The following is a 17,087-nucleotide window of genomic DNA, read 5'->3' as shown; positions in this document are numbered from 1 at the left end:
GGTGGGGGTTCCCTGGGGAGGGGAGACCCAGAGAGAAAGGGGTTACTGCCAGGGGGCAGCACCCCAGGTAAAGAGGGCACCAGGGTCCAGGGAAGGACACCGGGGCCAGAGGACAGGCAGATCACCGGCCTGCAGAGGCCGCTCCAGGGCTGGAAGAGCTAATTCCGAGAAGTCTCCAGCAGGAGGTGCCACAGGGGTGAGTCCGCTCGTCTACAGTTGAGTTTAAAGGAGAACCAGGAACATTGTGAAGTGAGAGAACCCCTGGAATAAAACCATGAGAAAGTTAGGGTATGTCCACACTAGCACTTCGTTGGCAAAACTTTTGTCATTCAGGGGTGTTAAAAAAAAAAAAAAAACACGCACCCCAGACGACAAAAGTTTTACCAATGAAAAGCACCGGGTGCAAACAGTACTTTGTCGGCAGCAGTGCTCTGCTGCTCATGGGGGGTGGAAATTTTTGCTCGGCAGGAGAGCTCTCTCCTGCTGACAAACAGCAGCTACACTGTGTGCCTTTTAGCGGCACATCTGTAGGGGCACAGCTGTGTCGCTAAAAGCCTCATAGTGTAGCCATAGCCTTGAAGTAGTGCTGTGCCTTGGAGCTTCAACTTTGGAGTCACCTGAACCTGTTGGGGCTGCCCTGGCCTCCTCTTTACCTCATAAATGAGTAAGTGCCACTCATAATTTTTTTTTATTAAAGCTAATGTTAAAAAAATTATATAATACATACGTTGAGAAAAGTGTCTGTACATCTGGGTATAGTGCTTAGATTATCCACAAATACAAAGTTAGTTTTTTAAAAATCATATGATACATACGTAATCAGCAATAACCCAAATTTAGGTGAATAGATTTAGCAATACAGTTTAGATATTAGAATCTGAATACTTGGGTACATCACTCATGAAAAGCTGTACAGAGATTTGGTTGTGGAAAGCAAAATATAACAATGAGTGGAGATTGTCCCTCAGTAATTGAGAATTAGGTTGGTTGTCCAGTTAGAAAATATAATCCATGAGGAAAGTATTTCAGTTACTTTCCTGACTGCGCTTCTCATCGGCACTCCTGCTCATCCTTCCTGGTATTGCCGATGTCCGGTGATGTGTTCTATGTAGGTGTCCCTTTACCACCTGATGGCATCTGACACCATGAGTTGCCACATCAGCCGAGCATAGTGTTGACCGATTCCGCATTCTCTCAGCACTCGCTCGTTACTGGGTCCCATGCGCCCAAGGCTCCGATGAACCTGGTAACCCTTTGCTCTCAAGGTTTCAGCCAGAGGGGTGTATTTCTCCACCTTTCGAGCTCAGGCATCGTGGAAGGCTGGGGTCCTGTTCTCGAAGGGCACTGTGGCATCCACCATGATGATCTTCTTCCGGTCCTCATTGGTGATGACGATGGCCGGTTGCAGTTGGCTATTGGTTCCGGGATGGCAGAGTTAACGACAACCTTCTCCATGGGTGGCAGGATGGCTCTCGCCAGGCGATCTTGGATGGCGTTGTGTCATAGCTGCCGAGCTCTCAAATGGGGCTTGCAGCTACACAGGACGTGGGGTAGCGTGTCGTTGGCGTAGCCACACTTCCTGCATCGCTTGTCCCGATTCCCATGGCAGACGGCTCTTCTACACTCACTAAATGCCAAGTTAGTCTCAGTCACATGACTTACTCCCATTGTCTGTCTTATGCTACTGTGTACGTCACTGCCAAATTTATCCCAGAGATTCCTGAGGAGGTTTCACCCACTTATTCCAGGCTGCCGGTGGCCCACCCTAATCATATGATGGAAAAAATAAAACTTTTCAAGATAGACAGTTAGTTGAAAATAATTCCTAACCAGGTTCCCATGTCCAGAGGCAGAGCCCAGATTCTGACCTGACATATCTTGTGTGAGCACACTGCAGCCCAGAAGGCTGGCAGAGATTCTGATCTAAGATGGTTTGATAGTGAATTGGAAGGGGACAGTAAATGGTAATAATAATTGAGGGTTTCCCAGTCATTCACAGATTCTTGGTAACAAGGAAATTCAGTGGAATGTTGTTGTTTTCTTTTGGTCCACTATTGCCTAGACGGATGCAAATACAGTACTTATTAGGTTTCAAAACTAATTATATTCACAGATATGCAGCAGATTAGTGCACTGCTTTTTAGCTGTGAACCTCTTGTGAGACAAGTTAACTTCTACCAATATATTGTGTACTACAGACCCAGCTTGCTCCTTACTCATGCACAGTAGGATGTTAAATACGGTCTTATTTTTGGATCTGTAATCTCAGTGCATTGGAAAATACCTATAATCACAAGTAATGCTCTATATTTAATAAGCAGGAACGGTATATACAAGATACTCTTTCTGGGGGGCGAGGAGGGGATTTGAGAACACATGTCGACTGGGATACAAACCCAGAAAGACACAAGTCTCTTTAGCTTTCTTCAACACACATGGCAAAGGGGAAATCTAAATAAAGACTAAAGTTTCATGACGGTGTTCAGTATATGTGGTGAATAGGCCCAATACAGTAACTCCTCACTTAACACTGAGTTCTGTTCCTGAAAAATGCGAGTTTAAGTGAAACGATGTTAAGCGAATCCAATTTCCCCATAAGAATGAATGTAAAAGGGGGCGGGGAGGGTTCGGTTCCAGAGAATTTTTTTTTGCCATACAGTCCAGTACTAGAGTTGGGAGGTGCCTCCGCCTTACCCCACCCAGGCACAGCCCGCTGGCGCTGGAGACAATGAGGCGGGTAAGGAGGCTGAAGGTGCTGTAGGCTAGGGGAAGCACGTTGCACAGCAGCAGCAGCAGCTTCCCCTACTATGCAAGCACCTCGGCCTGCCCACTCCACCCCTTCCCCCCAGTCCCCACCCTTAACCCACCTCTTCTTCCCCCTCTCCTCCCCCTTTACTCCACACGCCATGTCCTCGCTCCTCCCCCCTCCTGCCCATGGCAATCAGCTGGCTTGCGACGTTCAGGGAGCAGGAGGGAGGGGGGAGGAGCGAGGAGTCAGCGCCCAGGCTCCCCACTCCGTCCCCTGACTCCTGCCCGGGGAAATCAGCTGGCTTGCGGCGTTCGGAAGGCAGGGGAGGGAGGGGGAGCCTGCATGCCGAGTCCTCCCCCCTCCCTCCTGAACGCCACAAGCCAGCTGATTGCTGCGGGCAGGAGGCAGGGGGGAGGGGTCTGCCAGTGGGCAGGAGGTGCTGTGGGGAAGGCATGTAGAGGAGCTGATGGGGGGGGGACCTGCCAGCTGTGGACAAAGCAAGCAGCCAAATGACGTTATAGCGAAGCGTTGCACAACTTTAAATGGAGCATGTTCTGTAATTGAGCAGGGACATAAGATCAAAACAACGTTAAGCGAGAGGATGTTAAGTGGGGAGTTACTGTAGTTTGTTTTAAATTTGCACAACATCCCTAGTTGTAAACAATAACCACAATATCCTAACATTAGCCGGTGGGTGTGAAAATGATATGGTAAACTCCAGGAGAAACACTACTGGTGAATTTCACCCACGACTACAAAAGGCCTTATGTCCCACTCCTAGGATGAGGCATATTATGTGGTAAAGAGGCCTTATGAATAAAGATTTTACAGAGTTAACATTTATTGCACACCTGGTTCTTTAGATTCAGGTTGTTATTAACACCTAGGACCTCTTGTCATGGCCCAGGACCCTGGTAGTAGTAACGAGTGCACCATATTATGATATAGTTTATGTTTCTAATTTTTCAACCTATCCTGCCCAATCTTTCATGATTTTATCCAAAGCACAGTTTGCCATTTGGACTGCTCATGTGACCGGGGCTATTACGAGCTGATATTCAGCATTTGAACGTGAAGCAAAGCTGCCCTCAGAATTCAGTCATTTCTGAAAGCTTAGGAAAAACTATGAATACAGTGTGAAATTCACTCCTATGTAAAGGGCCAGCCCAAGGCCTATGCGACACCTAAACCCTCTGCTGAGGCTAAGAACATAGGAACTGCCATACTGGGTCAGGCCATGGTCCATCTCACCCAGCTTGCTGTCTCCAGCCCTGGCCTGTACCAGAGCTTCAGGGGAAGTGTACAGAACATGGCATTTATGGAGTGATCCATCCCTGTCTTCTACTCCTGGCTTCTGGTAGTCAGAGGTTCAGTGTTGCCCTAAGCATGGAGTTGATCTCGATGAAATTATCTGGTTATTTTTTTTAACCCAATTATATTTTTGGCCATCACGATATCCTATGGCAATGAGTCCCACTGGTTAGTTATGCGTTCTGTGAAAAAATACTTCCTCTTGTTTGTATTATACCTGCTGCCTATTCATTTAATTGGGTTGCTTGGTTTTTGTGTTGTGTGAAAAGATAAATAACACTTCTCTATTCACTTTCTCCACACTTTACGATCTTATAGACTTTTATCATATCCCCTCTTCGTTGTCGCTTTTCTAAACTGAACACCCCTAATCTTTTCAGTTTCTTGTCATGTGGGAGCACTTCCATACCTTTGATTGTCTTTGTTGCCCTTCTCTGAACCTTTTCCAGTTCCAAGAAAACTTGTGTGTTGGTTCTCTGCACAAATGTGAATTCATCCTGTGTATATATAGCAGATTAATCAATACTATGAGATTTAAAAGTCATCCTCTGAAGGGAATCCTCTAGAAAACTATCATCTTCTCTATTACTCAATAGGAGACATACCAGCTGTACTGAAATGTCAGAAGGGTTTGCACAGCTGACAAGTTGCTGAAAACGGAGCATGGCAGCATCTCCATAAATTCTCTTTATCCAGCCAAGTGCAGCAGCTTAATATAGACTTAGTAAAAGCTTTAGTCCCACTGTCTCTCTCTCACACTGCGATCCAGTTCTGCCACACGCCACGACAAAAACATGAATGTGGGGATTTAACAGCGTGTAATACCATTAGTAGCACAGCGTTTTATAAATTGTTTTCTGCAGGTTTAAAAAAATGTCTGAATTCAGCCAAAATTCTAACCAGGAAGTCAGAATTGAGGACATTGATGAAGATGAAATCTTAGGAAACTTATCCCCTGAGGAGCTGAGGGAGCTCCAATGTGAAATGGAAGTCATGGCTCCAGACCCAAGAGTCCCAGTTGGAATGATACAGAAAGATCAGACTGAAAAACCTCCAACGGGAAACTTTGACCACAGATCTCTTGTTGATTACCTGTATTGGCAGAAGGCATCAAGACGCATGCTAGAGGATGAGAGAGCTCCCGTCAACCTCTTGCCGTCTGAGGTAATAAGCGAGAATCACAACTGTTTATTATGCATCTGCTATAAGACTTATTGTAAGAGTATATTGCCAAAGATCAGGGCCTTCATAACAATAGCTTTGATGCTTTTGTCTTCCTTTCTGTCAGTTCCTTCTACAAATTAAAGCACAGTATAGTGTATGAATTTAAACTCAGTCAAATCTTGTTTCAGAATTCTGTATAACTATAGGATGTAACTTGAAAGATTATCCCAGGGTTTTTATTTTTACTTTTTGCCCTAAATTGTTAACTACATTTTCAAATGTAAGAAAATGACGTTTTTATTTCATCAAAATCTGACTGAAAAAACACCATATAAAAAAGCAAAATCACAAAATAGAAGTCAAGCTTTTTATTTCTCCATAATATATATAAGAATATATATATTGGCTAGTGTGATTTTCCCTGATAACCTTAATATAATTAGAAGGGCTTAATACATCTAAAATTAGATAATAATAGTAATAATTAATATAACAATGGTGCATTGAAAATATCTGTCTTTTTGCCTCTGAGTTACAGTCACTAGTGACTATGAGCCCAAACTTCATGGGCCAAACACTCAGCAGATGTAAATCAGCCAAGTTAATGGAACTGGGGATCCAGTTGTATGTCTTAGGCTGGGCTCTGATTCAAGAGTCCAACCCTATTCAGCAATGCACTTAAGCACATTCCTAAGTCCAGTTGACTTAAAGTTAAGCACATACTTAAATATTTTGCTGAATTGGGGCCGTAGTCTTTATGCAGGCCAAGCTCCAACTGAATACAAGGGGGGATGTGCCTGCATAAATACATCTGGATTAGGACCTGTAGGAATTTTAAATGACTCAAGAGAGAAACAGTGTGTGACTTTTTACTATCAGTCCAACCTTATATAATATGGTTGTATTCTAGTATGTCAGTACTGTATATCCCTGAATTCCATTAATATTTTTAGTGTCATAGTAGCTGTTTACAAAGAAGATTAGCTGTTGCTCGATCATTGTTGGCCTTTAACAGGTTCCCATATAAATGTGCTTCCTTTTATACTTTGGGATGTTGAAAGGTGTTGGGGTTTCTTTAACCTCTATTGTACAAAGTAGAGATGGGCCTGAGTGGCACAGTTTGGATCCAGATTTGAACTACAGGCGAGTCTCATCTTTCGCGCATTTAACATGCGTGAATTCAGCTTGGCACAGTCGGCCAAAAAAAAAAAAAAGAGAAAAATAACAATTTTAATACTGTACCTGTAGTGCGGGTGATTCCGCCCGCCATTACACTCAATGTAATTTTGACTATACGCGATTTTCGCTTTACGCGCTGGCACCGGAACGTAACCCCAGTGTAAGATGAGACTCGCCTGTATTCCAAAGTTGGGGGTTGTGTGGTTCATTCCCAGCTCTGTGTCAAGTTAAATCCATACGAAAACTCTGAAAATTTATATTTCAGCATCCTCTACTTTGTCACTTCAGAACTTGACAAATAGCAACCTCCACTGGTACAACGGAGAAGTGCAGTTAAGTGTCACAGTGGTCCCAATCCTGGTCTCAGTGGGGGCAGGACCACCACCACCATCTGCATCCCTTACTCTTGTACGTACAAAGGGCCTGATCCTGCACTCCTTATTTATATATAAACTCTCACTGGAGTCCATGGGCGTTTTAAGCTGTCTAACTGCTTACTAATAGCAAGCTGCAGACAAAGTGAAATGGGTCCTGAATAGTAAAATCCAGTTCTTACCCATCATGAGGAAGGGACAAGAAAATTAAATTGTACATGAAATAGACCTTCAGGGAAACGGGGCTAACCTTCCTGGCACGAAAAGAGCAGAGGCCAATATGATGTCATTACTGATGCTAAAAGCACAGCCCTTGCTTCAAGCAGTGTTCAGAAACCACTTTCCCACTGCAGAACACAAAAGCAGTTGAACTAATATTCACCTACATCCCCAGTGGTGCCCGCTTAATGCTAATGCTCTACACAGAAGCCTAGACTTCTAAGGCTTGAACACTAATAGTTTTACCCGTTACTATGATGTTCTCCTCTTGTTGGTCTTCATTAGATTGAGCCACAGAGCCAATATCTAGAAATGTATCTCCAGTTTTTTAATACATGAAAAACAAAGGTTTCCTAGAAATGCAATAGACAACCCATTGTTATATCAGAGAAAATTAGGGCTGATCTACCACTGATGTCAATAGAAAGATTTCTCATGACATCAGTAGACTTTAGATCAGAAATGTGAAAGAAGTTATTGGCATTCTTGGAAAGTTTATATGAGAGACTGCTGTATAACAGTATTTAAGTAAGGAATTATTGTTCATGCACACTTGGGCCAGAAGTACTATGAACACTGTTTCTTTTTTCTAAAAGCATTCTCTTATATATGATGTGAGGAAAAACTGATATGTTAAATCCATTTGCTATATTTTTATTTCAGTGCATAATTAATGTAACAAAACCATTTTAAATTATTTCAGCTATTAGCATTTTGTCTTCTTTAGAGAAACATTGCAGAGAAGTTTGAAGAAAATGCTGGGGATATGGACAATATTGCTAAGCAAAAAATGGCAGAAGATACTACAGAAGCAGACAGAAAAGAAACATATTACAAAAACGAACATGTCCAACAGGCCAAGCCTGGTTCAGCACAACAATCGGGAGAAACAAATGAAGAGAGAAGCTATAAAGAGACAGAAGATGAGGAGGAGCATGATGATGACGAGGAGGAAGATGACAGCGACGAGGAGGAAGATGACAGCGATGAGGAGGAAGATGATGACGATGAAGAGGAGGAGGAGGAAGATGATGAAGAAGAATCAAGAATGAAGAAGCCATATGGAGACAAAAACAGCAACAGTGATCAGGTAACTAAGGAGCCATGTACAAAATCAGGGGAAAATCCAGAAAACCAAGAAAACCATGAGAAGAAAGTATCAAAACTACAAATTCCAAAGAAGTTAGCTGTAGATACTAGTTTTATTAAGTTAAGTGCAAGACCTTCAGGAAACCAAACCAATTTAGATGAGAGCTTGCAGAAGGTCCGGAAAAATGATCCAGATGTGAAGGAACTCAACCTGAACAACATTGAAAACATCCCAAAGGAAATGCTTGTGGACTTTGTGAACGCCATGAAAAAAAACAAGCATGTAAAAACATTTAGTTTAGCCAATGTGGGAGCTGATGACAACGTAGCTTTTGCTGTGGCCAACATGTTACGTGAAAACAGAAGCATCACTACTCTAAATATTGATTCAAATTTTATTTCAGGCAAGGGAATCATTGCTATCATGAGATGTCTGCAGTATAATGAGACGTTAACTGAACTGCGCTTTCACAATCAGAGGAACATGTTGGGCCATAATGCTGAAATGGAAATTGCCAGGCTTCTGAAAGCCAACCCTAAGCTGCTGAAGATGGGCTATCACTTTGAACTTCCCGGCCCCAGGATGGTTGTTACCAATCTGCTCAGCAGAAATCTTGACAGACAAAGACAAAAAAGGCAGGAGGAGCAAAAACAGCAGCAATTAAAACAGCAGAGAGAGTTAATAGCCATGTTAGAAAATGGACTAGGGTTGCCTCCTGGGATGTGGGAAATACTAGGGGGACCAATGCCTGATTCAAGGATGTATAGCTCAATACAAGCCCCCAAGCCGCCACCTGTCCCTAAAACTATGCCCATGAGCAGGAAAAATGAACATGCAAGAAAGCCAGCGCCTGAAGAACAGAATAGTGAGGAACCTGCCTCCTTCAAAATGGTCAAACTCAAGAGAACTCAGCGCAAACCCACTATACCAGAATACGTGGAACCAGCTGAAAAAACCAATATCAAAGATGTGATCAAGACTCTTAAACCAGTTCCAAAAAAACGACCACCTCCCCTGGTTGAGACAACCCCAAGAGAAAAGCTCTTAAATGACATTCGTCAGAGTAACGTCGCTTATCTTAAACCGGTAAGTGTTTATGCAACAGAATGGTGGCAACAGAGAAATATTTCCATCTTTGTAATTGAATGCAAATCAAATCTAATATTCTATTTTAAGGGCTTCCACAAAAGCATCTACAAAAATTGTGGGCATATTCATTTTCAGGCATCTAAACGTGTTTATTGTATGCAAGTTGGCATTTTTTTGAACAGATTTTGAGCATTAGTCACGTGTTTCTATATGCACAAATGCAGACTTTTGCACAGGCAAATTAATACAACCACAAATTTTGCAGGTGCAATTATTAATGCCTGGTGAAGATTTGGCAGCTATGCTTTCTGGATAGATTCATCATCATTTTAAAATTAAGTGCATTTATGGGTTTGTTAGGTGCCTCCTGGGCCGTTATGAGCTGTTAGATGAATTCATACTTTAATTCACACTTTACACAAATCAGTAATGACCAACCACAGTTTTACTTCAAATGTGGTGAATATTAAGCCCAACTTACAGTCCTTATATAGGAAAAGCTCCCACGGAGTGTTCTTTGAGCAAGGATCGCAAGACTCACACTGTTGTCTGCCCATAGAGTGAGATGTCATGCCTGATTTAAGCTCATAAATAGACAAATCAAAAGCTCCTCTAAATAGTAGTCAGTGAAATGGTACCACTGATGCAAAATCCTAAAGGGAGATTTCAAATCTTTGTATGCCCACAATCATAAAGGTAAAAGAAAAGGACTCAACTAATAGATAAGCAAAAAAATTAGAAGACTGTGTGTGTGTGTGTGTGTGTGTGTGTGTAAATCTGTTTCTTTTAGGGTGCAAATAGTTGCAGGAATGATTTATTACTAATCCACCAAATATTATGCAGGGTCCTTAACAATTTATGGTCAATCTTATGAGGTTCTGCACCCCATAATAATACTTATCTAGCACTTTTCATCCATAGATCTCAAAGCCCCTTACAAGGTGAGTATCATTATCCCCATTTCACAGCTGGGGAAAGTGAGGCACAGGGAGATGAAGTGACTTGCCCAAAAATTACCCAGCAAACCAGTGGAAAGGCCAGGAACTGAACCTAGGTCTACTTAGTCACCTGTTCAGTGCCCTAGCCTTAACATAAGAACATAATAATGGCCATACTGGGTCAGACGAAAGGTTCATCTAGCCCAGTATCCTGTCTTCCAACAGTGGTCAATGGCAGGTGCCCCAAAGAGAATGAACAGAACAGGTAATCATCAAGGGATCCATCTCCTGTCGCCTATTCCCAACTTCTGGCAAACAGAGCCTAGGGACACCATCCCTGCCCATCCTGGCTAGTAGCCATTGGTGGACCTATCCTCCAGGAATTTATCTTGTTCTTTTTTGAACCTGTTATAGTCATGGCCTTCACAACATCCTCTGGCAAGGAGTTCCACAGATTGACTGTGCATTGTGTGAAGAAATACTTCCTTTTAAACCTGCTGCCTATTAATTTCATTTGGTGGCCCCTAGTTCTTGTGTTATGAGAAGGACTATATAACACTTCCTTATTTACTTTCTCCACAACAGTCATGACTTTATAGCCCTCTATCGTATTCCTCCTTAGTTGTCTCTTTTCCAAGCTGAAAAGTCCCAGTCTTATTAATCTCTCTTCGTACGGCAGCCATTCCATACCCCTAATCATTTTTGTTGCCCTTTTCTGAACCTTTTCCAAGTCCAATATATCTTTTTTGAGATGTGGCGAACACATCTGCATGCAGTATTCAAGATGTGAGGGCTTTCACCACTCAAAAGATCTCATGAGAGACTGTTCTTGTTTTAGTGGGGAGAGGAGTAAGTTTGTTTGTTTGTTTTACTGCAACTCTTCCTTACTTTGTTTGAGATTATCATGACATTACAAATGGTGACACTGCCACTGCCCCTTAATCTATGTCTCTGTCTGTATACTATTTCTAAGGTATATTTAGTGCATATGCCATGACTTTTGAATTGATAATTTGCTAGACAGGCAGAAGTGGCTCCTTCTGAGCTGCTTTGGTCTATCTGGTCTAGGACACATTTTTAAAATGGCCTGAGTACATATCAGATAGAATCAAATGGCCTCTAACGTATTGTTTTGGTCTGTAGGGCACATATAATGCCTTCAATAATATCTTAGTTAAAAATAATTTTTTTAATAAATAGATAAACCCAAACAAGAAAGACCATGGGCTAAATTCACTTCTGGCATGAGCAAGTGTAACTGGAATGAAATCAATGGAGACAAGCCCTTTTACAGCAATGGTGAATTTGGTTTTGCATTTATGAAATGTTAACAGTCAGCATGTATTTAACAAAATAATATATTGGTCCCGGATCTGTGTATATCACTCAGTGGTTCTTAACCTTTACTGCCGCCTGCACCCCTTTGGTTCTCAAAATATGTTCTTGCAACTTATCAAAAATCAAAATATGTTCTCGTATCCCTTAAACTTAGATATATTTTGTTTGTATATTACAGTAATCATTAAAAATGTATAATGTTAATACATAGGTTTGATTAAACAAAGTAGTTGTATTTACGTGCCTGGGCTTAATTTGTGTTTTCGATGATTTACCTTCTAAAAAAATCTGGCATGTCTCGTCACATGCCCAGAAAGGGCCTCTCGCACCCCCAGGGGGTGCATGTACCCCAGGTTAGGAACCACTGTGTGACTATAGTGACTGGACTTGGACCTGTTCCCATTTAAGTCAATGGCAAAATTCTTGGTAACAACAGGAGTAGGATCTGGGTCTGTTATGCATTTTAACAAAATATGGGGCAAAATTATGAAAAGGACTAATGATTTTGGATGCTTCCATTTTTGTGTCCAACTTGAAATACTTTAAGGAGGCTGATTTTCAGAAGTGGTGAGCCCTCAACCTCGGAAAACCAGGCCCCTTTCAGAAGTCTCAGGTTGGGCACTCAAAATCATGGCCAGTGTGTTTAACATTCTGTTCTTCTAGGATCTAATACTGACCCCATTGTTCTTACGTAAGTGATCAGGCCCATTAAATTCTGTGAAAATCATCATCCAAATGGAATTGCTTGTGTGATGAAGGAATACTCCCATGAGCAAGAGTGTGGATGATCCAGTCTAAAAAGTAAATTGCCAAAAGGTGCCATTCCAATTTCTCAAGTAATTGGACACCTGCTTCATAACTTCCTCTGAATTTTTTTCAATTTATTAATTTTTTTAAAATTACAAGCCATATTTTGGTCCCATTTACATTTGTACAAACTCACGATGTTCAATGGAATTACACAGGCGTAACCAAGACAAGAATTTGGCCTGATGTGTTCAAGAAGATGAGAGGTCTTAAAATGACACCTGCCTGTAAATTCAAAGTTAATGCTGCCACTATGTCCCTAACTCACATCACTGGGGTATTTTTATTATTATTACTATTATTACAGTGGCAAGGATTATTTAAAGACTAATTTAGCTGCAAAGAAAGGCAGTCTTCAAGACTTCTGCCCTTTTACATTGGTGTAGAAGTGTTGTAACTTGGATTCTGTCATACTGTCTAGAAGTAAAATACCTGCAGTGGACAGGGCACTGGACTTGGATTCAAGGCACATAGACTCTGCCACTGACTCACTGTGTGATCTTGGCACCTCACTTAAACCCTCTCCAGAGTCTCTCTTTCCCCATCTGTTTTCATATGCAGGATAAGAATGCCTCCTCCTCACCTTGTACAGCACTCTGAGATCTATGGGATCTGTATCTGGGCTAAGTGGTGTTATTGATGGCTATCTGATTTATCAAGCAATAACCAACAGCTCTGTGAATTCTAAGAGACAACAAGGTGCCAAGAATTTCTTAAGCATTACAGCCACAGAATTTCCTGTTACATTTTCAGTACTTTGATGTTACTGTCTAATTATAATAAGCACACTTATTTTTGGAGAGAAGAGGGCGAAGCCAGATTTTCCTGCTATTAATGTGTCTTCTTATTGGTCTTGTACAGGTGCCAATGCCTAAAGAGCTAGAGTGAAACACCAGATTCTCCTGAAGGAAACAACTTGAAATAAAGACTATTCAAGTTTCACTTACACTTGTTTCAAAGGATGCTTTCTTCAGAAGCCAAGTGGTAGATACGAACATGTGGGAACAATGCCTGTAATATTTATCTGTTTATACGATGATGAAAAGGGTGGAATGGAACAAGTCAATGCTAAAAGGATTTCCATCAGCTATCAAGTAACAACGATACCCTGTTATAATCTCTGTCTGCCAGCTGGATTCTAGTCTCCAGTTTACCCAGAGGTATTTGCCCAGCAGCAGCAATAACTTAACAGGTTTTACAGATTCAGTCAGTGAACTCTATTGCTTACATGGTACTTTCTGCTGTTAAATTCTCCTGCAACACATAGTGCCCTATTGCGACTTTCCTTCTTTACACACACAACCTTCTTTTTTCACACTGCTGTATGCCACTGCTTTTTTAAAAAGAACACATGTGATTTCTATCTACACAACTTATATTTTCAGTCCAGAATTATTTTCATTTTTTAGACTGAGGAAACAAACAAAGAAAGAGCAAAAATGCCCTGACTAGGAGAGAGCACAGTGTGCATTTCTTCCAGAACAAACTGCAGTAGTTTTGAGAACAAAATGGCTGCCATCTCCGCAAACAGGCAGAGTTCTTAGAAACTTAAAGCCACAGTACAAGGAAAAAAAAGAAAGTCATAGTGGTTTCAAACTTCATACTCCATAGAATGTGTTCTGGCAAGTATTCTATCTGGTTAGCATTTAAAACATGAAGCCATGAGCTGTTCTGGGAGCTGTGCGATCATTATTCCCCTGGCAGAGTCTCTCTGTCCTTGCTATAACCCTGAACTGTTTCGCCACCCTCATGCTTCAGACCACACATTGCAGTCACCTTCTGAGAATAGAACTGGACTGTTTCAGATGTCCTTCAATACTCCTGATGAACTGGCCAGAGTTGCTGCTCCTGAGTATTGTTAGACCCTTGCCCTGTTCCCTCTGCTTGGGGCTCAAACTGCCTGCCTGTTTAAGGATGGCACTGAATGTCTCGCTTGCATGGCGATGGCAGTGCAGAGCTCTAGCTGGAGGTAACTGCACTCGCCCATCCTTGCACAAGTTAATGGTTTAGAAATATTCTGATAGGGAAAAAGTGCTTTAATGGTCAAAGCGATAAGCCTTGATTCTGTACTATCCAAAGACAGCCCAAGCACCCACGGAACGTGCCCAGGAAAAGAGGGGTTTATTTCTGGTGTTGGGGAAAGTCTATATCCCCAAGCATGTGAAATCCTCCTCAGTTTCTCTTATCTTTAATGAATCTCTTTTCTGGATGCTTTCCCTTTGCTACCAGGCATGCCCTTGTATTTCCCCTACTTCAGTCCGTTCATACCAGCCTAGCCACTCTGCTTGATTCCCTATCTGCCAACTCTCCTTTTGCTCCCCACAAAACTTCACCCCACGCAAACCAGCCTCACCAAGTCCATTAATGGCCTACTCTGCCTCTAGTAGCTAAGCTGCAAGGCTGCGTCTTGCTCTTTTTCCCCTCCTTGGTCTGCCTACTACTGCTGCTCAGTTCCTCCTCTTCTTGTCTGCATGTCCTTGGCCATCCAATAATCTGACCTCTTCTTTCCACAGCTCCTCTGGTTGCTCCTCATTCTTCTCTTCTCACTCAATATGATCACCAAGGCTCTACAAAAGCTTCTGCCAGCCAGCTTGTATTTCTCTTACACAATCCATGCTTCCTTCCCAAACCTCTTTTCTCCCACTCACAGCTTCATATCCTACTACTCCCACATTGGCATGAAGAAAGCAACTGTTCCCTATCAACCCTCTCCTTTCAAATCCACCCGCTACCTTAACTGAGCTGCTGTCTGATTCCCTTTAAGGCTCTGTGGGGGCAGGGGACATGCATGCAGGCAGGAAACTTGATTTACTGTTTGTAAGGTACTGTATGAATTTACAGCACACTAAGGAATTTTTAAAACTATGATTCAACATTGCCTGTGCAAATGTTGAGAGGAAAACATAGTTTTACTTTTTCTCATTTACAGCTGTCAAATGAAGAGAATCCTCTAAGTGGGATGTGCCAGTGTTGTAGTCTCTCTCTTTCAATTGAAAGACTAGCAGAAAAAGGAGCATGGTCAGGCAGAGGTGGGGAAAGCCAAAGCAGCTTTGAGCCACTCTTATTCAGCCCTGAGGCCCAGAGGCGATTCAGGACTCACCCTCAACTGAGCAGCTTTTCAAGGGTCTGTCTGGGTGGTTGTGGGGGAGTGTGTGTGCCTTGACCATAACTCCTAGCATTTAGGTATCATTGCCAGCCAGAGAGGGTGTGAGGGATGGCAGAGCTGCTGCAGTGACCCTATGCCATCAGCCACTCCCTACATGAAGGGAATGCTCCCAGGGCCAGTTAAGCTGATTTTATGGCTGATCATTCTAGTGAATCAAACCCATAATGTTCATGTAAAGTTTTCAGTGTGTTCCGAATGTCTACACTGTGTAGTAACAAAGAGGGGGAAGCCAATGAGCGATAGGAGCTGCTCTGCACTCACACAACCTGGAAGGGTGTTTAAGTGTTTGGAAGAACATAGGGCAACCCATCCCTTCCTCTGAGGGAAGGCAAAGCAAGCAAACGCCCATCACTACCTTACGTGTAATCACAAGTAGGACCATATGGCACACAGGCCACACTCAGGCAGGAACTGGCAGCATCGATGAAAGATGCAGAAGGGAACTATATGGAGAAGAGACTGGAACATGCTATTCTCAGCGGCATCAGCACAACCCTGGCCTGTGATTGCAAGACAGTTTGGAGGGGGTGTGGCCAAAGGAAAGGTAGGTGGAGTCTAGGAAAGTGCCACACAAAAATGGAGCCTTCTGAAAAGGCACAAAGGCAGTTTGCAAAACAAGTTGGCTGCTGTTCACAGCCATCAGAGCCTACTGTAAGAGAGGAATGTGCAGCAGGAAAAGATCCCGTCTCTCATCCCTTTAGAAAGCATACAGAAGCAAACACTGGGAGGTATACAGCATTACCCCCATTCAAGCCCAGCTCCACTGGAGGACTGGTTTGTTTCAGAGTAGAGACTCACTTACCATTGAAGTTTATCCACATTGGACTAAGCCTCGCAGTATGAGGGTCTGTTAGTGCGGTCATGTCTGGTGTCATGCCATTCACAGGGTTCAGGTCTGAATGGTGGTTGTGGGGATGCGTATCACATCACCCTACTTTCCCGTCCCCAATGAGTAACATACATTATCACATCTACTACTTGCTGTCTCCTACCTCAACCCTAATGGGATTGCACTACTTTTTCTACTGCCTAGACCTCTGCAAACTCCTTATTTTCATTAGGGTTGGAAAAGGTAACTGAGCCCATCTCCCACACTTTTCTGATAGCCACTTATAGTTCCTGCCAACCATATTTGGGTAGGGCGTAGCTTCTTCTAAAAATCCAACAATGCATGCCCCACTCTTGCCATGTGTCCTCCTTTAAGGGCCCAAAGGATTCTGCTAAGGCCAGAAATAGGATCAAACTTCAAGGATAAGGGGTTGTTCTAGGCTTTGTGCCCCACCCCCCACAAAACCCAGTAGCAGATACTAACTGGAATTATTGTTATTGTAAAGGTACAGCCGGTTATCTTGTATAGGAAGGTGTCCCCCTTTGCTTCAGTTTCTTTTGAGGAAATATAGCAGTTTACCTCTCTCTACTGCAGAAGCTTTTGTTCAGATGACAAAAAAAACAAAACATCACCTCATCAAATCAGGCTTCCCACCTCTGACACGTAGTGTACTGGTTTACTCCCACTTGGTTTGGGGTTTTGCTGAGGGTTTTTTGTTGTTTTTAAGTCAGGAGGTGAAAGCAGAAATCTTCTCCCTTCAAGCTGCATCTAAAGTAGAAATTTAGTTTGGTGGGGCTGGAAACTGAAAATTGCTCACATAAGGTAGCTGTGCTC

At 42.6% G+C, this 17,087-nt stretch overlaps 1 protein-coding gene across 1 annotated transcript; it reads left to right on the top strand.

Annotated features, from left to right (window-relative positions):
- The first annotated feature begins 608 nt into the window (after window positions 1–608).
- Window positions 609–15,270, top strand: LMOD3 (leiomodin 3). Its single transcript, XM_045024662.1, has 4 exons — window positions 609–664; window positions 4,924–5,224; window positions 7,724–9,172; window positions 13,120–15,270. The coding sequence occupies exons 2-4, from the start codon at window positions 4,934–4,936 to the stop codon at window positions 13,144–13,146; spliced, it is 1,767 nt and encodes a 588-aa protein (XP_044880597.1). The 5' UTR covers window positions 609–664; window positions 4,924–4,933; the 3' UTR covers window positions 13,147–15,270.
- The last annotated feature ends 1,817 nt before the right edge of the window (window positions 15,271–17,087 follow it).

This window comes from Mauremys mutica, chromosome 7, assembly GCF_020497125.1.
Source record: "Mauremys mutica isolate MM-2020 ecotype Southern chromosome 7, ASM2049712v1, whole genome shotgun sequence".
NCBI classification, from domain to species: Eukaryota; Metazoa; Chordata; order Testudines; family Geoemydidae; genus Mauremys; species Mauremys mutica.
This window is presented reverse-complemented; position numbering and strand designations above follow the sequence as displayed.